Below are 26,593 nucleotides of genomic sequence, written 5' to 3' on the forward strand. Positions count from 1 at the left end.
GCTTCATCAGTGAAGAATATGATATCAAGTTCATCAGATGAATTTTGTCAAGCAGTAAACAGATATAGCAGTATGAGGACGTGTGAAATGAAAGTTCATTTCATCATGATTCGCCTGCGTCCCTTCAGGCATTTTGTCAGGTCCCCAGCAAATTCTTCAGACATTAAAGCACGTCTGGAGACCTGACCCTGCAGAAGAGATTAGTTCTTTTTCTTCACCACCCACATCTGGAGGGGTGGCAAAGAGTTCATCATTCTGTGAGCACCATATGAGAAAGGTGGCAAAGATGCCAAACCATTTCGTTTCACATAAGAGGGGTTAGGGTAAGCATATGAATAAGGAGAGTAATTCTTCGAGGACTTATGAACATAATGGTTTGAAGAATAATGCACATATTCATAACCCTTAGCTCTACCCTGCGAGACAGAGTTGTTAGCACGATGATAATCATATGAGGACTTTGAACCAGTTGAGGAATTTGATCCATGTGAAGAATTTGGTCCATATGAAGAATTTGATCTAGGGTTCCTGTTCTTCACAGGTGGTGTCATGAGGACATTCACCTGAAGACTTTCAACACAACTTTTGGGAACCCAGATTTTCTTCATAGGGGAACCGTTCCTGCAGTTAGTGCCAACATATCTAGCAAATACTTCACCATTCTGATTTTTGAACAATTTATAGTTGGAGTCAAATGACTCATCAGAAGAATGAGGAGATTCACATGTAAAGTCAGATAAGTTAGATGGATCAACTGGAGGTCCCTTTGCAGCAACCCATGAGGTTTTGGGGTACTGCTCAGGCTTCCAATATGTTCCATCAGCATTGAGTTTCCTCTCAAAGGCAATACCCTCTTTCCTAGGGTTTCTGTTGAGGATCTGCTTTTTGAGCACATCACAAAGTGTCTGATGCCCTTTGAGGCTTTTGTACATGCCTGTCATGTACAATTCCTTCAGCCCTGCATTGTCAGTGATACTAGCAATGTCCTCAGGTGAGGAATTAGTGATAGCAGAGGCAGATGAAGAATTTGTAACATTTGAAGCATTTGAACATTCAGGTGAAGAATTAGCAGATTCACGTTCAATGCACTTTAAGCATGGAGGAACAAATTCTTCCTGAGAAGCGCTGATTTGTTGAGCAAGTAATGAATCGCGCTCCTTCTGAAGATCTTCATAACACACTCTTAGCTTTTCAAGATCTTCCTTTCTTTGAAGAGATTCAAGAGAAAGCTTCTCGTGATCAGTCAAGAGGGTATTATGTTGATCTTGAAGGGCGTCAAACTTGGAGTGAATTCTCTAAAGACATTCACCCAATGCTTTTGACTGATCCATTTCTTTGCGCAACATATTATCACTTTTTTCTAGCATATCTTGAGTTTGTTCTAAAGCCGTTTGTTGTTTAGTGGCAACGCAAATAAGTTTGGTATAGCAGGATTCAATGTCATCATCAGATTCATCATTGTCAGATTCATCATCACAAGACTCGGATGAGGAGCATTCGGTTACCTCAGCACCATTTGCCATGTGGCAAGATGCGGAAGATGATGATTCTGGCTCGAAAGTCATCATTTTGAGAGATTCCTTGAAGTCCTCAAACCAGGGATCATGGCGAGTTCGATGACCTTCATAGACATCAGAGATTCGGTCCCAGATGAGCTTCGAATTGCCAAGATGCATAATTCGCCCGAATTGATCTCTGGATAGGCAGGAGCAGATGATATCCTTCGCTATGATGTCAAGTCGAGTGTATTTGCGAATATCATCAGCATTCGCCATCTTGCATAGATCAGTAAGACCAATCTCAGTGACGGTCCACAGCTCGCTGTTCTTTGCCATGAGGCGCTTCCTCATCATGGCCTTCCACTTGGGATAGTCATGACCGTCAAAGATAGGGCATGTCACTTTCTTCATACCTGCGGTCGACATAACTAAAACTCCAGGCGGTTAAACCAAAATCACACAGAACAAGGGAGTACCTTGCTCTGATACCAATTGAAAGTGCGTTATATCGACTAGAGGGGGGGTGAATAGGCGATTTTTATGAATTCTTCACTGAGGAATTTGCTGGTGAGGAAATTCCTTAGCGAAGAACTACTTGCAGCGGAATAAGTACTCAGAAGTAAACATAACAGGATACACACATAGTCATCATGATGAAATGAAGACTAGCACAGAGTACAGAAAGCGTAAACATAGGATAACAAGATGAAGACAAACAGACTGAAGAAATTGAACTGAGGAATTTGTGAAAGTCTTCAGTCAAAGTCTTCAAACACAGATATGAACAACACACAACACAGTAATGAGGAAATGAAAGAGTTGAGGAGATAGAACCAGTTAGTTGGTGAAGACAATGATTTGGTAAACCAGTTCCAACTGTTGTCTCAGTTGTACGTCTGGTTGGAGCGGCTGAGTATTTAAACTCGAGGACACACAGTCCCGGACACCTAGTCTCTGAGCCGCAACTCAGGACACCCAGTCCTCACCGTATTCTCCTTGAACTAAGACCACGCAGGCCTCGTCCAATCACTCGTGGTAAGTCTTCAGGTGACTTCCAAACCTTCACAGACTTGGTCACTCGGCGATCCACAATTCCTCTTGGATGCTCTAGACCTTGACGCCTAACCGTCTGGAAGAAGCACAGTCTTCAAAGGTAACAAGCGTCGGATCCACGCAGGATCAATTTCTTCAGTGATGCTCAATCACTTTGGGTTTGTGGGGGTTTGGTTTTGGGATTTTCCTCACTTGATGATTTTCGCTCAAAGTCCTCGGAGGATGGGTTGCTCTCAGATGACAAGTGTCAAGTTCTCTCGGAGCAGCCAACCAACTAGTGGTTGTAGGGGGCGGCTATTTATAGCCTAGGGAGCAGCCCGACATGATAAGACATAAATGCCCTTCAATGATATGACCGTTAGGTGGATAAGATATTTTGGACAGCCGGCGCGCAGCACAGCAACGGTCGGAAATTTGACTCTCAAATTCCTCAGGGCTATCATGTTCCTCACTGTGTAGGCAATTCGCACTGGCGAATTCCTAACTCCTCAGTCAGAGCAAAGTCCTCAGTGACCAGAAGAACTGCGTCTCTGTCACTGAAGAAATTGACTGAACTGTATGAGATTTTCAATGGCTTCACTCGAGGGGATTGGTATGTGTAGGATTTTGAGTTGAGCATCACATGGAAATTTTTCCTTAGTATTTCCTCGACCCCCTTTAACAGTACGGTGTTTCCTATGACTCAAGAAGGAGAAAATGAAACTACGAAAACAAAAGTCTTCACGCTTCATGTTCCTCGAATGAATACCAAGTCTTCAAGGTCACACCAATTTCTTCACTTTCAAAGTCTTCAGAAAGTCTTCAGAATATCAAAGTCTTCAGTCAAAGAACTTCATTTTTAGGGGTCGACTTTCTCTGTAAATATCAAACTCCTCATGGACTTATAGACCTGTGTACACTCACAAACGCATCAGTTACTTAACCTATAAGTCTTCAATACACCAAAATCACTAAGGGGCACTAGATGCACTTACACCAACTCCAGGACGGTGAAACTGAAGTTAAGACCCGGGCGCAACCTCATGATATCCGCTGGGCCCCCAAATTCCCAGGCGGGTCTCCCCCTCGCCTGCAGGGGGGCGATGCGGCGGCGAAGGAAATCTGCACCGACAGCGCCTACAGTCAACCCGGCAAGCCTGAGGCGCAAGATCCGGGTGGTGGCGATCTTCAGCTTGTCGTCATCCGCGGCCAGGGCGCTCCAATCATTTCCGCGCACTGCTGAGGCTTGGCGCAGGGCGGTGAATGGCTGCGGGTTCTCCTCTAAGATCCAGCACCAATCAGATCTCCATTCCTCCCACTTGCTGCGGAGCTCCCCCTCCAGATAGGCCTCCTTCTTGCCGGCTCGCGAGATCCAGGCGATCCCGCCGGCAAGGGGCTCTCCTCTCTCAACACGACGCATGAAGAAATGGCAGAAAAGGGCTACGTCGGGGTGGACTCCGACAAAGTTTTCGCATAGATGGGCGAAAACTGCCATGGTCAGAACGGCGTTGGGTGTGAAATCAAGGAGATGAAACCCGTAGGTGTTCATGATGTCACAGAAGAAATTGGAGAAGGGCGGGCAGAGCCCGCAATAGAAGAACAGAGCGAAGAAAGGGTATCCGCCAACCGGAGCCTTTTTCAAAGCGACAGCGGAGAGTACCTTCGTGCGTGGATGCGCTCGCGTCTCCGTCGACCAAAAGAGATAGTACCACTCCCTCAGCTCCTTCGCGGAGAGCTCGGAGGGGAAAGTGGCCCGCTCCTTCCGCAGCGCCTCGAGCCGCTGTGCCTCGGTCAACTTCACGGCCTTCCCCTTTCCGGCTTTCGGAGCCATGGCGGAGGTGGCGGGGGAGATCGACGGCGCTGGTGGCGACGGCGGCAACGGGGAGCGGAGCGCTGCTCTCTTTCGGCTTTGGAAGCGGAGGGGAGCGGCGGAGGTTTCCGAGATTGAAGCAGCAAATGGCGAAGGTGGGGGAACGGCCCCTGTTTCCCCTGCTTATAAAGAGGAGGAGGCGAACGTTACGCTTTTTCCGAATAAAGAATCACCCAAGATCTCTCCCACGACGCCGCGTTTGACGCGTGCCGTTACGGGAGGGCGCGGTGGATACGGAGTTAGATTTGGCATAACCCAGGCCTGGGCGTGCCCGTGCCCTGTTTTGGGCCTGGCCCAACAGCGCTCGGCACCGTGTATGTGTTGGGGAACGTAGTAATTTCAAAAAAATTCCTACGCAGACGCAAGATCATGGTGATGCATAGCAACGAGAGGGGAGAGTGTTGTCTACGTACCCTCGTAGACCGAAGCGGAAGCGTTGACGCAACGTAGAGGAAGTAGTCGTACGTCCTCCCGGTCCAACCGATCCAAGCACCGTTACTCCGGCACCTCCGAGTTCTTGACACACGTACAGCTCGATGACGCACCCCGATCTCCGATCCAGCAGAGGCGCGGGGAGGAGTTCCGTCAGCACGACGGCGTGGTGACGATCTTGATGTTCTCCTGTCGCAGGGCTTCGCCTAAGCACCGCTACAATATGACCGAGGTGTAATATTGTGGAGGGGGGCACCGCACACGGCTACGGAACGATCTCAATGATCAACTTGTGTGTCTAGGGTGCCCCCCGCCCCCGTATATAAAGGAGGGAGGGAGGAGGAGGCCGGCCCAAGGGGGTGGCGCGCCCTAGGGAGGGCAAACCTACTCCAAGTAGGTTTGGCCCCCCCTTTCCTATTCGGAGTAGGAGAAGGAAGGAAGAGGGGGGAGGAGAGAAGGAAAGGGGGGGCGGCCCCCCTCCCAACTCGGATTCGGCTTGGGGGGGCGCGCCCCCTCCCTTGCTCCTTCTCCCTCCCTTCCACTAAGGCCCAATAAGGCCCATATACTTACCGGGGGGGTTCCAGTAACCTCCCGGAACTCCGGTATATTCCCGATCTCACCCGGAACCTTTCCGGTGTCCAAATATATCCGTCCAATATATCAATCTTTATGTCTCGACCATTTCGAGACTCCTCGTCATGTCCGTGATCACATCCGGGACTCCGAACAACCTTCGGTACATCAAAATACATAAACTCATAATGAAACTGTCATCGAAACCTTAAGCGTGCGGACCCTACGGTTCGAGAACAATGTAGACATGACCGAGACACGTCTCCGGTCAATAACCAATAGCGGGACCTGGATGCCCATATTGGTTCCTACATATTCTACGAAGATCTTTATCGGTCAAACCGCATAACAACATACGTTGTTCCCTTTGTCATCGGTATGTTACTTGCCCGAGATTCGATCGTCGGTATCCAATACCTAGTTCAATCTTGTTACCGGCAAGTCTCTTTACTCGTTCCGTAATACATCATCTCGCAACTAACTCATTAGTTGAAATGCTTGCAAGGCTTAAGTGATGTGCATTACCGAGAGGGCCCAGAGATACATCTCCGACATTCGGAGTGACAAATCCTAATCTCGAAATACGCCAACTCAACAAGTACCTTTGGAGACACCTGTAGAGCACCTTTATAATCACCCAGTTACGTTGTGACGTTTGGTAGCACACAAAGTGTTCCTCTGGTAAACGGGAGTTGCATAATCTCATAGTCACAGGAGCATGTATAAGTCATGAAGGAAGCAATAGCAACATACTAAAACGATCGGGTGCTATGCTAACGGAATGGGTCATGTCAATCAGATCATTCAACTAATGATGTGACCTTGTTAATCAAATAACAACTCCTTGTTCATGGTTAGGAAACATAACCATCTTTGATTAACAAGCTAGTCAAGTAGAGGCATACTAGTGACACTCTGTTTGTCTATATATTCACACATGTATTATGTTTCCGGTTAATACAATTCTAGCATGAATAATAAACATTTATCATGATATGAGGAAATAAATAATAACTTTATTATTGCCTCTAGGGCATATTTCCTTCAGTCTCCCACTTGCACTAGAGTCAATAATCTAGATTACACAGTAATGATTCTAACACCCATGGAGTCTTGGTGTTGATCATGTTTTGCTCGTGGAAGAGGCTTAGTCAATGGGTATGCAACATTCAGATCCGTATGTATCTTGCAAATCTCTATGTCTCCCACCTGGACTAGATCCCGGATGGAATTGAAGCGTCTCTTGATGTGCTTGGTTCTCTTGTGAAATCTGGATTCCTTCGCTAAGGCAATCGCTCCAGTATTGTCACAAAAGATTTTCATTGGACCCGATGCACTAGGTATGACACCTAGATCGGATATGAACTCCTTCATCCAGACTCCTTCATTGGCTGCTTCCGAAGCAGCTATGTATTCCGCTTCACACGTAGATCCCGCCACGACGCTTTGCTTTGAACTGCACCAACTGACAGCTCCACCGTTTAATGTAAACACGTATCCGGTTTGCGATTTAGAATCGTCCGGATCAGTGTCAAAGCTTGCATCAACGTAACCATTTACGATGAGCTCTTTGTCACCTCCATATATGAGAAACATATCCTTAGTCCTTTTCAGGTATTTCAGGATGTTCTTGACCGCTGTCCAGTGATCCACTCCTGGATTACTTTGGTACCTCCCTGCTAGACTTATAGCAAGGCACACATCAGGTCTGGTACACAGCATTGCATACATGATAGAGCCTATGGCTGAAGCATAGGGAACATTTTTCATTTTCTCTCTATCTTCTGCAGTGGTCGGGCTTTGAGTCTTACTCAACTTCACACCTTGCAACACAGGCAAGAACCCTTTCTTTGCTTGATCCATTTTGAACTTCTTCAAAACTTTGTCAAGGTATGTGCTTTGTGAAAGTCCAATTAAGCGTTTTGATCTATCTCTATAGATCTTAATGCCCAATATGTAAGCAGCTTCACCGAGGTCTTTCATTGAAAAACTTTTATTCAAGTATCCCTTTATGCTATCCAGAAATTCTATATCATTTCCAATCAATAATATGTCATCCACATATAATATTAGAAATGCTACAGAGCTCCCACTCACTTTCTTGTAAATACAGGCTTCTCCAAAAGTCTGTATAAACCCAAATGCTTTGATCACACTATCAAAACGTTTATTCCAACTCCGAGAGGCTTGCACCAGTCCATAAATGGACCGCTGGAGCTTGCACACTTTGTTAGCTCCCTTTGGATCGATAAAACCTTCTGGTTGCATCATATACAACTCTTCTTCCAGAAATCCATTCAGGAATGCAGTTTTTACATCCATTTGCCAAATTTCATAATCATAAAATGCGGCAATTGCTAACATGATTCGGACAGACTTAAGCATCGCTACGGGTGAGAAGGTCTCATCGTAGTCAACCCCTTGAACTTGTCGAAAACCTTTTGCAACAAGTCGAGCTTTGTAGACAGTTACATTACCGTCAGCGTCAGTCTTCTTCTTGAAGATCCATTTATTCTCAATTGCTTGCCGACCATCGGGCAAGTCAACCAAAGTCCATACTTTGTTCTCATACATGGATCCCATCTCAGATTTCATGGCTTCAAGCCATTTTGTGGAATCTGGGCTCACCATCGCTTCTTCATAGTTCATAGGTTCATCATGATCTAGTAGCATGACTTCCAGAATAGGATTACCGTACCACTCTGGTGCGGATCTTACTCTGTTCGACCTACGAGGTTCTGTATTAACTTGATCTGAAGTTCTATGATCATCATCATCAACTTCCTCACTAGTTGGTTTTGACGTCACAGAAACCGGTTCCTGTGATGTATTATTTTCCAATAAGGGAGTAGGTACAGTTACCTCATCAAGTTCTACTTTCCTCCCACTCACTTCTTTCGAGAGAAACTCCTTCTCTAGAAAGGATCCATTCTTAGCAACGAATGTCTTGCCTTCGGATCTGTGATAGAAGGTGTACCCAACTGTCTCCTTTGGGTATCCTATGAAGACACATTTCTCCGATTTGGGTTCAAGCTTATCAGGTTGAAGCTTTTTCACATAAGCATCGCATCCCCAAACTTTAAGAAATGACAACTTTGGTTTCTTGCCAAACCATAGTTCATAAGGTGTCGTCTCAACAGATTTCGACGGTGCCCTATTTAACGTGAATGTGGCCGTCTCTAAAGCATAATCCCAAAACGATAGCGGTAAATCTGTAAGAGACATCATAGATCGCACCATATCAAGTAAAGTACGATTACGACGTTCGGACACACCATTGCGTTGTGGTGTTCCGGGTGGCGTGAGTTGCGAAACTATTCCACATTGTTTTAAGTGTAGACCAAACTCGTAACTCAAATATTCTCCTCCACGATCAGATTGTAGAGACTTTATTTTCTTGTTACGATGATTTTCAACTTCACTCTGAAATTCTTTGAACTTTTCAAATGTTTCAGACTTATGCTTCATTAAGTAGATATACCCATATCTGCTTAAATCATCTGTGAAGGTGAGAAAATAACGATATCCGCCACGAGCCTCAACATTCATCGGACCACATACATCTGTATGTATGATTTCCAACAAATCTGTTGCTCTCTCCATAGTACCGGAGAACGGCGTTTTAGTCATCTTGCCCATGAGGCACGGTTCGCAAGTACCAAGTGATTCATAATCAAGTGGTTCCAAAAGACCATCAGTATGGAGTTTCTTCATGCACTTTATACCGATATGACCTAAACGGCAGTGCCACAAATAAGTTGCACTATCATTATCAACTCTGCATCTTTTGGCTTCAACACTATGAATATGTGTATCACTACTATCGAGATTCATCAAAAATAGACCATTCTTCAAGGGTGCATGACCATAAAAGATATTACTCATATAAATAGAACAACCATTATTCTCTGATTTAAATGAATAACCGTCTCGCATCAAACAAGATCCAGATATAATGTTCATGCTCAACGCTGGCACCAAATAACAATTATTTAGGTCTAATACTAATCCCGAAGGTAGATGTAGAGGTAGCGTGCCGACCGCGATCACATCGACTTTGGAACCGTTTCCCACGCGCATCGTCACCTCGTCCTTTGCCAGTGTTCGCTTAATCCGTAGTCCCTGTTTCGAGTTGCAAATATTAGCAACAGAACCAGTATCAAATACCCAAGTGCTACTGCGAGCTCTAGTAAGGTACACATCAATAACATGTATATCACATATACCTTTGTTCACCTTGCCATCCTTCTTATCCGCCAAATACTTGGGGCAGTTCCGCTTCCAGTGACCAGTCTGCTTGCAGTAGAAGCACTTAGTTTCAGGCTTAGGTCCAGACTTGGGTTTCTTCTCTGGAGCAGCAACTTGTTTGCTGTTCTTCTTGAAGTTCCCCTTCTTCTTCCCTTTGCCCTTTTCCTTGAAACTAGTGGTCTTGTTAACCATCAACACTTGATGCTCCTTCTTGATTTCTACCTCCGCAGCCTTTAGCATTGCGAAGAGCTCAGGAATCGTCTTATCCATCCCTTTCATATTATAGTTCATCACGAAGCTCTTGTAGCTTGGTGGAAGTGATTGGAGAATTCTGTCAATGACGCTATCATCCGGAAGAGTAACTCCCAGTTGAATCAAGTGATTACAATACCCAGACATCTTGAGTATGTGCTCACTGACAGAACTATTCTCCTCCATCTTGCAGCTATAGAACTTATTGGAGACTTCATATCTCTCAATCCGGGCATTCTTCTGGAATATTAACTTCGACTCCTGGAACATCTCATATGCTCCATGACGTTCAAAATGTCGTTGAAGTCCCGGTCCTAAGCCGTAAAGCATGGCACATTGAACTATCGAGTAGTCATCAGCTTTGCTCTGCCAGACGTTCTTAACGTTGTCAGTTGCATCAGCAGCAGGCCTGGCACCCAGCGGTGCTTCCAGGACGTAATTTTTCTGTGCAGCAATGAGGATAATCCTCAAGTTACGGACCCAGTCCGCGTAGTTGCTACCATCATCTTTCAACTTAGCTTTCTCAAGGAACGCATTAAAATTCAACGGAACAACAGCACGGGCCATCTATCTACAATCAACATAGACAAGTAAGATACTATCAGGTACTAAGTTCATGATAAATTTAAGTTCAATTAATCATATTACTTAAGAACTCCCACTTAGACAGACATCTCTCTAGTCATCTAAGTGATCACGTGATCCAAATCAACTAAACCATAACCGATCATCATGTGAGATGGAGTAGTTTTCAATGGTGAACATCTTATGTTGATCATATCTACTATATGATTCACGCTCGACCTTTCGGTCTCCGTGTTCCGAGGCCATATCTGCATATGCTAGGCTCGTCAAGTTTAACCTGAGTATTCTGCGTGTGCAAAACTGGCTTGCACCCGTTGTAGATGGACGTAGAGCTTATCACACCCGATCATCACGTGGTGTCTGGGCACGATGAACTTTGGCAACGGTGCATACTCAGGGAGAACACTTCTTGATAATTTTTAGTGAGAGATCATCTTAAAATGCTACCGTCAATCAAAGCAAGATAAGATGCATAAATGATAAACATCACATGCAATCAATATAAGTGATATGATATGGCCATCATCATCTTGTGCTTGTGATCTCCATCTCCGAAGCACCATCATGATCACCATCGTCACCGGCGCGACACCTTGATATCCATCGCAGCATTGTTGTCGTTTACGCCATCTATTGCTTCTACGACTATCGCTACCGCTTAGTGATAAAGTAAAGCAATTACAGGGCGTTTGCATTTCATACAATAAAGCGACAACCATATGGCTCCTGCCAGTTGCCGATAACTTCGGTTACAAAACATGATCATCTCATACAATAAAAATATAGCATCATGTCTTGGCCATATCACATCACAACATGCCCTGCAAAAACAAGTTAGATGTCCTCTACTTTGTTGTTGCAAGTTTTACGTGGCTGCTACGGGCTTAAGCAAGAACCAATCTCACCGACGCATCAAAACCACAACAATAGTTTGTCAAGTTGATGCTGTTTTAACCTTCGCAAGGACCGGGCGTAGTCACACTCGGTTCAACTAAAGTTGGAGAAACTGACACCCGCTAGTCACCTGTGTGCAAAGCACGGCGGTAAAACCAGTCTCGCGTAAGCGTACGCGTAATGTCGGTCCGGGCCGCTTCATCCAACAATACCGCCGAACCAAAGTATGACATGCTGGTAAGCAGTATGACTTATATCGCCCACAACTCACTTGTGTTCTACTCGTGCATATTACATCAAACCATAAAACCTAGGCTCGGATGCCACTGTTGGGGAACGTAGTAATTTCAAAAAAAATTCTACGCACACGCAAGATCATGGTGATGCATAGCAACGAGAGGGGAGAGTGTTGTCTACGTACCCTCGTAGACTGAAGTGGAAGCGTTGACGCAACGTAGAGGAAGTAGTCGTACGTCCTCCCGGTCCAACCGATCCAAGCACCGTTACTCCGGCACCTCCGAGTTCTTGACACACGTACAGCTCGATGACGCACCCCGATCTCCGATCCAGCAGAGGCGCGGGGAGGAGTTCCGTCAGCACGACGGTGTGGTGACGATCTTGATGTTCTCCTGTCGCAGGGCTTCGCCTAAGCACCGCTACAATATGACCGAGGTGTAATATCGTGGAGGGGGGCACCGCACACGGCTAAGGAACGATCTCAATGATCAACTTGTGTGTCTAGGGTGCCCCCCGCCCCCGTATATAAAGGAGGGAGGGAGGAGGAGGCCGGCCCAAGGGGGTGGCGCGCCCTAGGGAGGGCAAACCTACTCCAAGTAGGTTTGGCCCCCCCTTTCCTATTCGGAGTAGGAGAAGGAAGGAAGAGGGGGGAGGAGAGAAGGAAAGGGGGGGCCGGCCCCCTCCCAACTCGGATTGGGCTTGGGGGGGCGCGCCCCCTCCCTTGCTCCTTCTCCCTCCCTTCCACTAAGGCCCAATAAGGCCCATATACTTACCGGGGGGGTTCCGGTAACCTCCCGGAACTCCGGTATATTCCCGATCTCACCCGGAACCTTTCCGGTGTCCAAATATATCCGTCCAATATATCAATCTTTATGTCTCGACCATTTCGAGACTCCTCGTCATGTCCGTGATCACATCCGGGACTCCGAACAACCTTCGGTACATCAAAATACATAAACTCATAATGACACTATCATCGAAACCTTAAGCGTGCGGACCCTACGGTTCGAGAACAATGTAGACATGACCGAGACACGTCTCCGGTCAATAACCAATAGCGGGACCTGGATGCCCATATTGGTTCCCACATATTCTACGAAAATCTTTATCGGTCAAACCGCATAACAACATACGTTGTTCCCTTTGTCATCGGTATGTTACTTGCCCAAGATTCGATCGTCGGTATCCAATACCTAGTTCAATCTCGTTACCGGCAAGTCTCTTTACTCGTTCCGTAATACATCATCTCGCAACTAACTCATTAGTTGAAATGCTTGCAAGGCTTAAGTGATGTGCATTACCGAGAGGGCCCAGAGATACCTCTCCGACATTCGGAGTGACAAATCCTAATCTCGAAATATGCCAACTCAACAAGTACCTTTGGAGACACCTGTAGAGCACCTTTATAATCACCCAGTTACGTTGTGATGTTTGGTAGCACACAAAGTGTTCCTCTGGTAAAAGGGAGTTGCATAATCTCATAGTCACAGGAACATGTATAAGTCATGAAGGAAGCAATAGCAACATACTAAGACGATCGGGTGCTATGCTAACGGAATGGGTCATGTCAATCAGATCATTCAACTAATGATGTGACCTTGTTAATCAAATAACAACTCCTTGTTCATGGTTAGGAAACATAACCATCTTTGATTAACAAGCTAGTCAAGTAGAGGCATACTAGTGACACTCTGTTTGTCTATATATTCACACATGTATTATGTTTCCGGTTAATACAATTCTAGCATGAATAATAAACATTTATCATGATATGAGGAAATAAATAATAACTTTATTATTGCCTCTAGGGCATATTTCCTTCAGTATGGCCCAGGCCCGGGGGCTCCTGTCGGTGTACTAGAGTAGGGGTACCCTAGTATCCCGAACTTGTGCACGGGCAGTCGCAGCGCCCCGCGGCAAGGCTTTCCGGACTACTGCCAAGGTCCTCCGTTGGTCCCTCTGGAGCCATTCAAGAACAAAGTGTTCAAGCCAAAAAGACAAGGCCCCGGCAAGAGGAGCTTGCCGGGAAGAGACAAGGCCCCGGCAAGAGGAGCTTGCCGGGAAGGCCAACCACGGCACCTCAAGAAACTTGTCGCGACGCGCCACGCGTCCCGGCAAGACCCGGCGAGCGACAAGCTTCCGGACGCGGCAAGACAACGACCCCGACAAGGTACTTGCCGGGGGCCAGCTGCCACTCTATACCCGCGCTCCAGCGCATCCGCCCGCGTGTCGCCCTGAGGCCTTCTCAGGGGCGCGTGGCGGGAGCCTGTGCAGCCAGGGGTACGCGGTGGCAAACGGCGATGACAAAGTTGCCATCGTGGCAAGCGGAGACGCTCCTAACGGTCACTTTTGTGCACTGTTTAGGCGACTCAGACGGGCATTTAATGCCCTTGTCCCCTGCAGTCAGAGTTAGGTAGAGGACACTGTACAAGTAGCTGTACCAACCAAGTCTTTTACGTTTTTGCCCTCGCCTGCGTTGCCACCTGTCGGTGACCCCTTTAGCATATAAAAGGAGGCCCATGCGCAACGTAGGGGGGGTTCGAAGCATTCGAAACTATAGACACCCACGCTCCCAAGCAAGAACAGAATACAAACACAAAGCAGCAATAGGAGTTTTATCTCTCCAGAGAGCTCCGAAGCTGGGTAAAACCGCTCGCGTGCTTCGCCTCGATCCGCTCTTCGTGCGATCCTCGCCCCCCGCCGGACCGAAAAGGGCCCCTGCCCCATAGGTGTTCGTTCCCACGACAAATCCGCACCAAATACATGGCCCGCGTTGGGGAGACGGTGACTCTATCTTTGATTTCGCCAATGAACAATACGTATAATAATACAAACCACTAATGCCAGCTCGTATTTTTTACTGGTCTCAACTCTCAAGTAGTAGGATTTTATGTAATCCAGCTCATGCCTTGTTCATTCTAGTCAACCTCGGCCCCACCCTGTCCTCCACCAAGGGCCAAGGCTCACCCAACCCACTCCATGGGGATCTCCGTCGCCGTCCCCTCCCTCCTCCTCCTCTCCGTCGCCCTCCTCCTGCCGCCGGCCGCCGCGCGATTCTCCTTCACCTACAACTTCACCGCCGCCTCGGACTCGGCCCCATCGGGCATCTCCTTCCAGGGCGACGCCTTCTTCAACAAGTTCATCCGCCTCACCCGCGACGAGCGCGTCGGGCCCCTCACCAGCAGCGCCGGCCGGGCCTTCTTCTCCCGCCCCATCCCACTCTTCGACCCTGTCTCCCGCCGCCCCGCCTCCTTCGCCTCCGCCTTCTCCTTCTCCATCTCCGCCCCCGAACCCTCCGCCGCCTCCGGCGACGGCCTCGCCTTCTTCCTCTCCCCGTTCCCCTCCGTCCTCCCCAACAGATCCGCTGGCGGCCTTCTGGGGCTCTTCAACTCCTCCGCCCGCAACGGGGGCCGCTCCGTCGTCGCCGTCGAATTCGACACCTTCAGGAACGATTGGGACCCCAGCGACGACCACGTCGGCATCGACCTCGGGGGCATCGCCTCCGTGGCCACCGCCGACTGGCCAACCAGCATGAAGGACGGCCGCACGGCGCACGCGCACGTCGCGTACGACGCGGAGGCCAAGAACCTCACCGTGGCCCTCTCCTACGGCGACGCTCCCCCCACGGACGTCCTTCTGTGGTACGCCGTCGATTTGAGGGAGCACCTGCCCGACGCCGTGGCCGTTGGCTTCTCCGCCGCCACCGGCGAGGCCGCCGAGCTGCACAAGGTCCTGTACTGGGATTTCACCTCCAGCGTCGACAGCAAGGAGCAGACGGTGGTGCTGTGGGTGGTACTAGGATTGTGCGGATTCCTTGTTGTGCTGGTCGGTGCAGGGATTGTTTGGTTCGTGAAAGAATGGAGGAAGACCGGAGAGTGTGTCCCCTACGTCGATATCGACGATGCAATGGGGTACGACGAGCTAGCTGACGAGTTCATCGTGCAGAGCGGGCCAAGACGGTTCCGTTATGCTGAACTGGTGGCAGCAACCAAAAATTTCTCCGAGCAGAGGAAGCTCGGGCAGGGCGGGTTCGGTGCTGTTTACCGGGGATTCTTGAAGGAGCTCGGTCAGGAGGTGGCCATCAAGAGGGTCTCCAAGGGGTCGACCCAGGGCCGCAAGGAGTACGCGGCCGAGGTACGCATCATCAGCCAGCTGCGCCACCGGCATTTGGTCCGGCTTGTCGGGTGGTGCCATGAACACCGTGGTGACTTCTTGCTCGTCTATGAGCTCATGCCCAATGGCAGCGTCGACCAGCACCTCTACGGCAAGGGCGTGCACCTCACCTGGCCGACACGGTATGACATTGCACTGGGCCTCGCGTCGGCCCTGCTCTACCTCCACGAGGAGTGCCTTCAGTGCATCGTGCACCGCGACATCAAGCCGAGCAATGTGATGCTGGATGCCACCTTCAGTGCCAAGCTCGGCGACTTTGGCCTTGCCAAGCTCGTTGAGCATGGCAGCCAGCCCTACACCACCGTCCTGGCTGGCACGCTGGGCTACTTGGCGCCAGAGTGCCTGACGACAGGCAAGTCAAGCCGAGAGTCGGACGTGTACAGCTTCGGCGTCGTGGCACTGGAAATTGCTTGTGGACGGCAGCCATCGGAGCCCACGGCGGAGCCGAGCAAGGCGAGGCTGGTGCCGTGGGTCTGGGAGCTTTATGGGAAGAATGCCCTTCTTGAAGCAGCGGACTGGAGGTTGAAGGGGGAGTTTGATGAGAAGCAGATGGAGCGTCTGATGGTGGTCGGGCTATGGTGCGCTCACCCCGACTACACGCATAGACCAAGCATCAGGCAGGCCCTGAATGCCCTGAAATTTGAGGCGCCATTGCCTGTGCTGACACCGAAGATGCCGGTGCCGACGTTCTTCCCTTTGCCTGACTTGGCTGCTCTGGTATCATCTGTTGGAGGTGCGTCCAACACACAGAACCCAGGCGTTACCGAGTGCGAGTCATCAGGGGCTAATGCTGGCAAAGGGTCCTCGGTGAGGGACAGACTTCTGGAGCCGTGAATGTGGTGGATTTTGTGAAGCTGCTTTCACGATGATTTTTTTTTATTATTGTGCTGCAACATGGAGGTGTGATTGAATGTACAATTATATCTGTATGAGTTGAGTTTGGTTTGTATAGCATGAAAATGTGTTGGTTTATATCGGTCAAACGGACCGAACAAGAAGAAATATCTTGAGGCAGTTTGAGGTATTAGGTTGAGTGAGGTGATAAAGCTGCTAGATTGATTATAACTGTGTGAGATGATTTGCCGATACAAGCCAACTAGTCACCACAGTTTTTGTGTAACAGGTCACACGCAACGTCAAACCAACAACGAGACTAGAACGCCGCTCAAACTTTCACATGGTTATACACAACCGCACTGAACAGACGCATGTAAGCCAAAAAGTAGATTAGAATGTGCTGACGAAAACTTGTACAAATATAAGTTAACTAACGATATTGCTTTGTTATATATTCATAATAGTCAAACGACACCATTGCAGCCAATTGAAAGTTAACCTGAGGGTCGGGTCCCTACTTGCAGTGCCAAAAGAATTGGATGGTCTAACAACCACAATGACACCTTCCAACTACAAAATCTCAACACCTGTACAAACTAAAAGCACTAGGCCCCTATAGAAATGCTATTTGTTACCTCCCCTGAGAAATATTTATCTATCACTGCCCCTATTACACCATTCCATGAGCAAAATTGCGTTCCATCTCAGGAGGTGATGCTAAACCATAAACAAATAATTCAAGTCGTCCACTGTCAGTCGAGTCTGACCGCCACCAGATTTATCTTCCCCAAAAGCAGAAGCAACCATCTCCCGCTTTTTCTCCTGAGACAAATTATACACCTTAGCACGCAATGCATGAAATAGTGCACATCTAAAAATTCATTGCCAAACAGAACACATCGATAAATAGTACCCTCTCGTCGAGGACCAATGGGAAGGGTTGACATCACATAGGATTTAACCGAGCAGTAGGAACTCAAAGGTAGAAATTAATTATTTCGTATTAAGATAGCCCTTCTACAGTTTCTCTTGTAATTTTTCTCTCTTCTAACAAAATTTTACTGTCAGGGCATTCCCTACAGTTACGGCTCAAAATGATAGCACTGTTTTGTATGGTGTTCAAGTTGTACCCTATTCAGTCCAGGTGATGCCTACCTATTGTTCCGGTTGGTCTCAAGTGATCCCAGGAAAACGAAACTATATAGTTACAACATCACAAGGATGTAAATAATGTTAGGGATATACTTAAAGCTACAAAAATAGACTTTCCAACTTCTTTAGTATCTTTCACTGCTCAAAGGAGGGGCGGGAGAGCAGGCAAGCATCCTACACGTCCATACTTTCAGAAACTGGACCGGTGATAAAAAAAAATGGTGAAGACACCCTACTTGATGGTTCATAGTCCAGGTGTTGATTTGACCCACCGATTTCTCATTCGACTGAGAACAGTCTCTGAGAGAAACCAGGGCATGGTTCCTACGGCCAGTTTGAGGAGCACAGAGCAAGTATCAATATCCTGGCCAGTCTAAGCATACTACGCGTATATACTTTTAAAAGCTGGACCGCTGATCAAAACGGTGAAGACACCCTACTCCAGGATTCATAGTCCAGGGTGTCGGTGGTTCACCGGTTGACCCACCAATTCTCTCATTCGACTGAGACCAGTCTCTTGAGAGAGAGAGAGACATTGGTCCCTGCAGTCAGTATGAGCACATAGCTAATAGCCTACTATCGATATCCTAGCCAGTCTAAAAGGTGGGTAGGCATACTAAATGAAGTGATCTTACGCTGATAGTTTTAAATTTACCTGGAGCGCCAGAATACGATCTTCAACAGTATCTTTGACAGTTAACCTAGATACTGTGACTGGTCGTGTTTGGCCAATACGGTGTGCTCTATCAACAGCTTGGTCCTCGGTGGTAGGATTCCACCACAGATCGAGCATAAGCACATGGCAGGCAGCCACCATATTTAGACCAAGACTCGCAGCTTTGAGAGACATGATCATAACAGAAACCTGCCAAACAGCAGAAATCAACAACAACAACAACAACAACAAAGCCTTTAGTCCCAAACAAGTTGGGGTAGGCCAAACAGCAGAAATCAACAGAGAACAAATTGTGATACACTCAAGAAAGTTGCATGTAAAAAATATCATTGAACACAAACCTCTGGAACTGTTTTGAAGTCGTTCACGGCTTTTTCCCGAGCAGCAACAGACATTGTTCCATCAAGCCTCCGGTAGGTCACATGAGAAGCTTTCAAATGAACCTCTAGCAAATCCAGCATTCTAGTCCATTGAGAGAAAACAATGGCCTTCTCTATCGTCTTGGTGTCAGCATATTCTGAACTCATCCCATTGGTATTTTCAGAGGCAAGCCCAATTGTTTTTTTGCTGTCACTACTTTGGGTGGGGTCAACTTTAGGTAATGAGAGAATAATATCTAGGGCAGCCCTCACTTTAGAAGATGCATAAGATGAATCAATTCCAGTTTGATTTTCAGTATGTACCATCTCTGTACAGGAATCATTAGACTGGAATTCACTTGTTGATTTGCACAAGGAGAATTCAAGGGTGCCTCGAGAGAATAATGAAGTTGCATTAAGTCGGACTCTGCAATTAGAGACTGGACATATGCTGTCATCGCCAGTAAGTTGCTCCAATATGCACTGGTTGCAAAAAACATGCCCGCATGCAGTAACAACAGCGTCTTCTGGTGCATCCTGCACAATTTAAGTCGCTAAGATTTAGGTATGAACTGAGGAAGAATATTAGGCATGACAAAGCTGGGGTCAAGAAACTGGAATGAAGCCAAGGGCTTCCTTTCCAGTTTTTGTTTCTTTTATGTAGTTCCAATTTATGCTGACACGATCTTAGGAAATTACACTACCTTTCAATCCCTTCTACACTACCTTTCAATGTTTCCCTTCTGTGTGTCCACGAAAGCAAACCCTTCCGAGTATTTAACATTACTACCACAATTATTCAAATAAATTACAATAGACCACACCCCACAGCATGACAATAGCAAAATGAAATATTGTAAATCATGGTGTAGATACAAAGAGTAAACATAGATATTAGGGAGATATTATAACTATAGGTGAGGAAGAGAAGAGGCAAGTACACTTACGTTGCAGAGAGCACATATAGCTGAACAAGATTGCAAACAAACCAGCAATTCTTGTTTTCGTTCCATTGGAAGTTTATTCGCACTCTCCAATGAAGAGGTCCAGCTAGACTCGTGACCTTTAACTAGGTGAGGGTGATCGCATGCCTGTCTGAGCCGTAAAAGCATCAGCAGGATATTCACGTAGTTTTGCCTAACAGTACCAGCAGCTGCATAGACCTGCAGATAAATTGTCAGATTAGACCAGGTAAGCAATTGACCATATAGGTAGGCTCCTTAAGTTTAAGAATGGAACACATAAATAAGGAGCCATAATCAACTTGAAGTGAAGTAAACATCAAATGAGTGGTCAAACATGCCATCATCTCGTAAATGTTCTTATGAACAGTTTAATTTCGAGACTGTACAAGTTCTTTTTTGTGTGTTATCCAGACTGTACTAATCAAATCCCGTAAGTAAAGTAACATATTTTGCTGTCCAGGTATGTGGGGTAATGTAATCTATATATTCCAAAAGCATAGATAGAAATTAACCAAATATATATGAGCTACGTTTCACAATACAAAGGAATAACATTCAATAATTAAGAATATAATCCTGACTGATTTATTGTAGAGAAATAGCAACACAAGATCAAAAATCAAAATATTGAAAGAATAAATAAAAAGAATGCATCAGAAAGTGGATGGTTAATTAACACTGAACACACCTTAAATTGTGCTCGCGATTCAGCTTCTAGGGTGTTATAAAATGCACGCTCCTCACTCGTGAAGTTCACAGCCTTGAGAGTTATAGTCTTGGGCGGTAGGGAAATGATTGGTTTTCCATCCAGCATTGTCGCTACATTACCAAATAAATATAACTTTCAGCACCAATTACAAAATTCAAAATTATGGGGACCACAAATCAACTACTCCCTCCGTCCCATAATATAAGAACGTTTTTGACACTAGTGTCAAAAACGTTCTTATATTATGGGGCGGAGGGAGTACTTTGGAACAGAAAGAATATTACACAGGAATAGCAGGGTGCCAGATCATAAGCACGCAAATGAAATTAAAAGCACAGCAGTAGCGATACGAACATAAAACGACAGAAATTTCAAATGTGGGAATGTTCAAAACAATAGGAACATGTATTTGATCTGTCAATAATATAATACATGTTCCTTGTATAAGACCTAGAATACCCATTTTAGAGTACTAACCATGGAAATAGCCAAAATAGAAGTTTCAAATAATACAAATTATGCTAACATGCTAATTGATGATTTGATGCCATCCTCTAATATATCCACTAAGATATTTTCATCAATGGTCTGAAGACACTAGCAAGTCCAACTCTTCAACATGTTATTTGGTGAAAGATTAATAAAAAATTTATCATGATTAACTAGCAACTCCAACTCTTCAACATGTTATTTGGTGAAAGATTAATAAACAATTTATCATGATTAACAAGCAACACTAGCTTCACTATCATAATATAAATTCTAAGCCAAAGTCGTCTCTGATTAAAATGCCAAATGTAAAATGTGGTTTAAGTACAATCAGCAAGCCATCTTGTTGGGAGACAACAAAGTAAGGCTTCTTAAATATGCACAGGCTAAGAGATGGAGAACACAAATAATAAGTTCAGTAACTGACCTTTAGTCCGACGTAGCATTACTGTCTTCAAAACAACTTGCAGCTTCTTGTAACCATTAATTGGGTTCCTGCTGATTGGCATTTTTATCATGGTGCAAAAATGCTTGTATTCACAATATGGTTCATATCGGAGAAATTTAAAATAGCTAAAGAGATCTTCAACAGCATTCTGTATTGGTGTCCCTGACAAGCACCACCTTCTTTTGGCTCGCAAATTCCAGCAAGACCCGGCAACATTGGTTCGGTAATTTTTAATACTTTGTGCTTCATCAAGAATAACCCTGAACCATGCTACTCTCGCAAGAGGTTTCTCTGGTAAGTTACTCTTCTCTGTTGTGGCCTTTTTAGTTTTCTTAGAAGAGGAAGCCTTTCTCTTTTTGCTGCCTGAAACAGGAGCACCATATCTGTCTGCCTTCCCTTTCTCTTCATCGTCACTATCAGGACTTGATTGCTTTGGTACCTCCATACTTACTATAGAATACGTAGTTAGCACAACATCATATTTAGTGAGCTCGTTAGGATCCTTCGTACGGTTGCTACCATGATATATTAGAAAGGACAAATTAGCTTTACTGGTAACTTTGTTCCTCAGTTCTTCCGCCCACTGCCGTAGAACACTTGTCGGGCAAACAACCAGAGTCCCAGCAGCTGGCCTGGCCTTAATCTCTACAATATGATTCTCTGTCTTAACTGTAGTGCTTGTTGTCACTTCAGAGCTACATGTCTGTGACCTCCTTTTCAAACAAAGATCAGTGGGGTCATCTTCGTCATCGTCAAGAGATACAGCTTCACACAGCTCTGGCTTAATGGCAGTTGACCTTGGTACTGGTGATCTTTCCGTCAATATCAGTGAAATAGTTGATATGGTTTTACCCAAGCCCTGAAAAGCATCAGATGACATCTAAGACACATTCGCACACTTTGCCAAACAGAAGGGAGAAATTAACTAGTATACCTGATCATCTGCGAGAATTCCACCAGAGCAATGTGAACCATTTTTCTCCTTTTGCACCATCCATGACAGAGCAATTTTCTGTAAAAATAAGATGAAATATTGTACTAATACGCAGAAGCTGGTGACACTATTTTTCAGGGAATCACATGGCATTGACTGCAAGGTGTACCTGATGCCTCAATAAAGGAACTGATAAAAGCCCATCAGGTGGATTAGCCTCGGACTTTGGCTGGGATATATCCTGGCAAACTTCAAATATGTTAAGCATACTGAAGCAGCACATGAAAACTAGGTGCCAGAAAAAATACTAAATGATGTTACTTTCTCCGTCATCAGATAAATTCAGTGCTCAATCACTAAGTTTTCACGGCAATAAAGGCAAACCATGTGTTCTATAGAGTATGGTTATAGGATATCATAGGAAGATGGGAGACATAATCACCAGCAGTTACCAGAACAAAACGTAGCTTAGTAAGCTCAAGAACCAGCATATGGGAACTTGCACAAAAAATTAATAATTACCAACATGAAAGATCAAATGAATAAACATTATCAGAGAATTTCCAAATGCTGATACTCAACAAACTAAAAGTGTGTATTAAGTATCCCAAGTATTGCTTACGAAAAACTGCAATTCGGGATTTTCAGTAACCATTCACAATAAGGTCTCATTTAGTTTGGAGGATTTTCATACAAAAAACCTAGGAACAAGGATTCCAGACGGAAAAATCCTATAAATACATTCGGTTTGTAAGAAACGCATAAAGGAATTCCGTAGGAATACTGTTCACTTCTTTTGTTTTTGGAGAAAACTACATATCCACTCAAAGCTCATTTTGTGCATAGGACCGAGGCAAGACAATTCCTTAGGATGACAAGTGTCATCCTATCAAATTCCTATAGTACTCCTTGCTACTCCCTCCGTCCGGAAAAGCTTGTCCCAAGCTTGTTCCTCAAATGGATGTATCTAGCACTGGTGCTAGATACATCCATTTGAGGGACAAGCTTTTTCGGATGGAGGGAGTACGGTTTGGTTTCCAACCAAACCAATTGAGCCCTAATCATTATTCGGCCAATGATTTTGTGATTCGTTATAGCAGGTATAACCAAGTAAATAAGTGTGAAAAGGAGGATCCAACAGTACAGAGGGATATATAACCTGCAATGCAAGTCGTAGAGTCGCCCTTTCATCATGCGACTTATATGCCATCCCGCCAAATCGAGGAACAAAAGGATTTGCAGACAAAGATTGTTGAAAGTTATTAAGTTTTCCTTGGATTCCCTGGGGTGGCAATATGTGACCAGGAGCACGATGGCTACTAAGGTTAAGTAAATCAGAACCACCATTCACATTTGCACCAAAGCAACTTCTTGATAAATTCCCCCGAGCAAAGGAGTTGCCACTTCTGTGAATATCATATTGTTCATGAAAAGCTGGAGGCATTTGATCTGTCAGGCTCCTATACGGGTGTTGGTGGCCGATAGGAACAAAACTAGAGTTCAGCAACTGTTTTGTTGAGCCTCCTAAGTATTTATCAGCATCCTCTGTAGTAGAGTTTCTGCTTGAGGGTATTGGAGAAGAGTCAGTGCTAGACTCACTCTTGAAACCAATATATTCAGACTGGATCTGCTCACAGGATAATGACTCTGGGGACGACATGTAGTAACCTGATAAAGATGTATCATCACAATATTGATCCGGAGAGCCTGTCTGCATCGAACTGCTTTCACATATATTCTGTGGAATCTGTTCCATCTCATATGACTGATTGTTATGCGGCAAATCATGCATTGGCATTTCACCAGCCATATCAAGAGAACCATACTCTGCTTTGGGACATTCTCCAAACTCCCCCTGCAGATAATCTCCCTGTACAGTTAGGCAACTGCCATTGCCATTGTTCATGCTTCCAGTCGCCTCACCAATGTTCAGCTCAGTGTAAGAAATATCAGGGATAGCAGCATTATGGTCAAAAGAGAATGTGTTCATTGGTATGAATTGATTACCCTCCTGACCAGTGTTATCAAATATTGCTCCTGTATCCTCGCTTTTAACTTCACTCAAACCAGATTGCTCTGGGAATTGATTATGTGGCAAATCTGCAGTAGATATGAAATGAATATGGTTTCTTTAAACTCAGATGATGCAAACTATATATTGCCTAGGAGAAATTTGACATACAAGTATTCGTTGGTGGCCCCATGCCCTCTAAGTGGTTCTCTGCTTTGACCTGTGCTTTGCCAAAGTACTGCTCACCAACATATGAACAATTTGATAGAACTTCGTATGGAGATGCATTTGCTTCTTCAGCAGCATTTATATGGTTTAATGTGTCCCTTGGTAAAGGTTGGTTGTTATGATCGGTAGTTCTACAGTTTCCAGATAAATCTGCGAAGAAATGATCAAATAAATAGTGCATCATACAGAGTGCGAACATAAAGTGTCAGTTTAAAGCCATTTTTCTGTTTCTCACCACTGCCAAGCAAACCATTAGGCTTAGCATCGGAGTCGTCAAAGGTTCCATCTCCTTGTTCCACCATTGCTTCCATCTGGTATTGCGAAGGGTCTATGTGTGACCAAAAACCTTCATCCTCCAAAAGTTCTGCTCATTGGTAAAACAATAACTTAACAATGATTTTATTTTGTTGAAGGAAAGCTCTCGTAAAAACATATGCTAAACTGAGAAGCTAAGTCTACCTTCATGGTTTCCAAATCCATGTGCATAACCTGTCATGTCCACTGCCACCTCTAAGGAATCTTGATTGGTCTGCATTTCATCCTCCAAAAGTTCTGCTCATTGATAGAACAATAGCTTAACAATGATTTTGTTTAAGCAAAGCTCTCGTAAAAACATATGATAAAATGAAAAGCTCAGTCTACCTTCATGGTTTTCAAATCCATTTGCAAAACCTGTCGTGTCCACTGGCGCCTCTAAGGAACCTTGATTGGCCTGCATTTGAATAACATGATGTTTAATGACAGGGTATGACATAAGGGACACATTCTAAAAGATATTAATGATACAGCATGCCTGGATATAGATGCACAATCTTGCGAGTGCTGACCACAGACATCCATATGATGCTAGAAATACTAGACGGAACATTTTTACTTGATTTTATGTTCTGGCTTGTTAGGAAAAAGAAACATGCACTATGATTATTCAACAACAAATTACTGCAATACCAATGGATGAAATCTGAAACCCTAGCATTCAACAGCTTAGTGTCACATTTTCAAACAATCAAGTAGTTCAAGTAACAAGCTGAGCTCCCAAAAGTCACATGTTGATCCAAATCCAATCCATATACTAGAGAAACACCTTTCACCACAACAACCAATGAATAATTGGAAGTTCAATGTATTACACTGCACTGAGTCACTCACAGTAAGAATCCAAGATTCCCACCATCACCCCGCAGAAAATCAAATCAAACTGATTCATCTAATTTTTATAAAAAAGTTTACAGCCAGCTTAGAATATCTGAGTGTAACTCCTTCACTCCATAAGCACGCCCAAGAGGGTATGACAACAAATAGCTGAGTGCTGACAAAAAAAAAAAAACTTAACCGTTCTCACACTCTGGAGATCATGAGCAACTAGAAAGTAGAGGCAGATGCATACATGCATACATATATCTACCCTACACATCGAAACAACATGCACAAGAATTGGGATACCAGAAAAGGGGAAAAAACAATGCAACTCCACCTAACCCCTTATAATCCTCACTTAGCCACATGTTGCGATCATCACCGCCCTAACTAGTCAGTAATACTCCACATATCTCGTCATAGACTCGTCGCTACCAACCACCCCAATCGACTCAGCTGCCATACTACCACAGGCGAGGGCAGTGACCCAACACTCTGCCATTTTTTGGACCCAATGCATCAGGGCCGGAACCTCTTCAAGTCAGCTGCCTCCAGTGAACAAAGGCAGCACCATATGATCACTGCTCATGTGTTTGGGCTCAAATTTCAATAGATGGATACCATTTCCCAGCAACATTGAACAAGCACATATATAGACGGCATAACTTAATTGCATCTCATGCTATAACTGAGCTTTTAGCATCAACAAGCATGTGTGTGCCACTTAGTAGGGAGAAACAATAAAATAACTCCCCAAACTGAAAAGTCGCACCGAATCCCTTGCCCAAGGCTTGATCACGCACACATCTCAGTCGAAAAGGCACAGCGTCTAAGAGACAAGACCGCAGGCATC

At 45.4% G+C, this 26,593-nt stretch overlaps 2 protein-coding genes across 2 annotated transcripts in view; one reads left to right on the top strand and one right to left on the bottom strand.

The window, feature by feature from the left end:
* The first annotated feature begins 14,495 nt into the window (after positions 1-14,495).
* On the top strand, positions 14,496-16,819 carry LOC123070992 (L-type lectin-domain containing receptor kinase IX.1). The gene has a single exon (XM_044494431.1). It carries the CDS (start codon positions 14,602-14,604, stop codon positions 16,627-16,629), a length of 2,028 nt encoding a protein of 675 aa, XP_044350366.1. The 5' UTR covers positions 14,496-14,601; the 3' UTR covers positions 16,630-16,819.
* A 235-nt stretch (positions 16,820-17,054) lies between these two features.
* LOC123070991 (helicase-like transcription factor CHR28) overlaps positions 17,055-26,593 on the bottom strand; it is a 10,237-nt gene continuing 698 nt past the window's right edge. The window contains exons 2-14 of the mRNA XM_044494430.1: positions 25,246-25,315; positions 25,063-25,155; positions 24,839-24,967; positions 24,547-24,753; positions 23,524-24,464; positions 22,534-22,605; positions 22,365-22,442; positions 21,410-22,289; positions 20,473-20,603; positions 19,767-19,982; positions 18,802-19,356; positions 18,440-18,649; positions 17,055-17,454 (exon numbers count right to left, since the gene is read on the bottom strand). Of these exons, the coding sequence (XP_044350365.1) occupies positions 17,350-17,454; positions 18,440-18,649; positions 18,802-19,356; positions 19,767-19,982; positions 20,473-20,603; positions 21,410-22,289; positions 22,365-22,442; positions 22,534-22,605; positions 23,524-24,464; positions 24,547-24,753; positions 24,839-24,967; positions 25,063-25,155; positions 25,246-25,315 (3,687 nt within the window). The 3' untranslated portion in view covers positions 17,055-17,349. The remainder of the gene's footprint in view (positions 17,455-18,439; positions 18,650-18,801; positions 19,357-19,766; positions 19,983-20,472; positions 20,604-21,409; positions 22,290-22,364; positions 22,443-22,533; positions 22,606-23,523; positions 24,465-24,546; positions 24,754-24,838; positions 24,968-25,062; positions 25,156-25,245; positions 25,316-26,593) is intronic.

Source organism: Triticum aestivum, chromosome 3B, assembly GCF_018294505.1.
Source record: "Triticum aestivum cultivar Chinese Spring chromosome 3B, IWGSC CS RefSeq v2.1, whole genome shotgun sequence".
In the NCBI taxonomy this organism is placed as follows: domain Eukaryota; kingdom Viridiplantae; phylum Streptophyta; class Magnoliopsida; order Poales; family Poaceae; genus Triticum; species Triticum aestivum.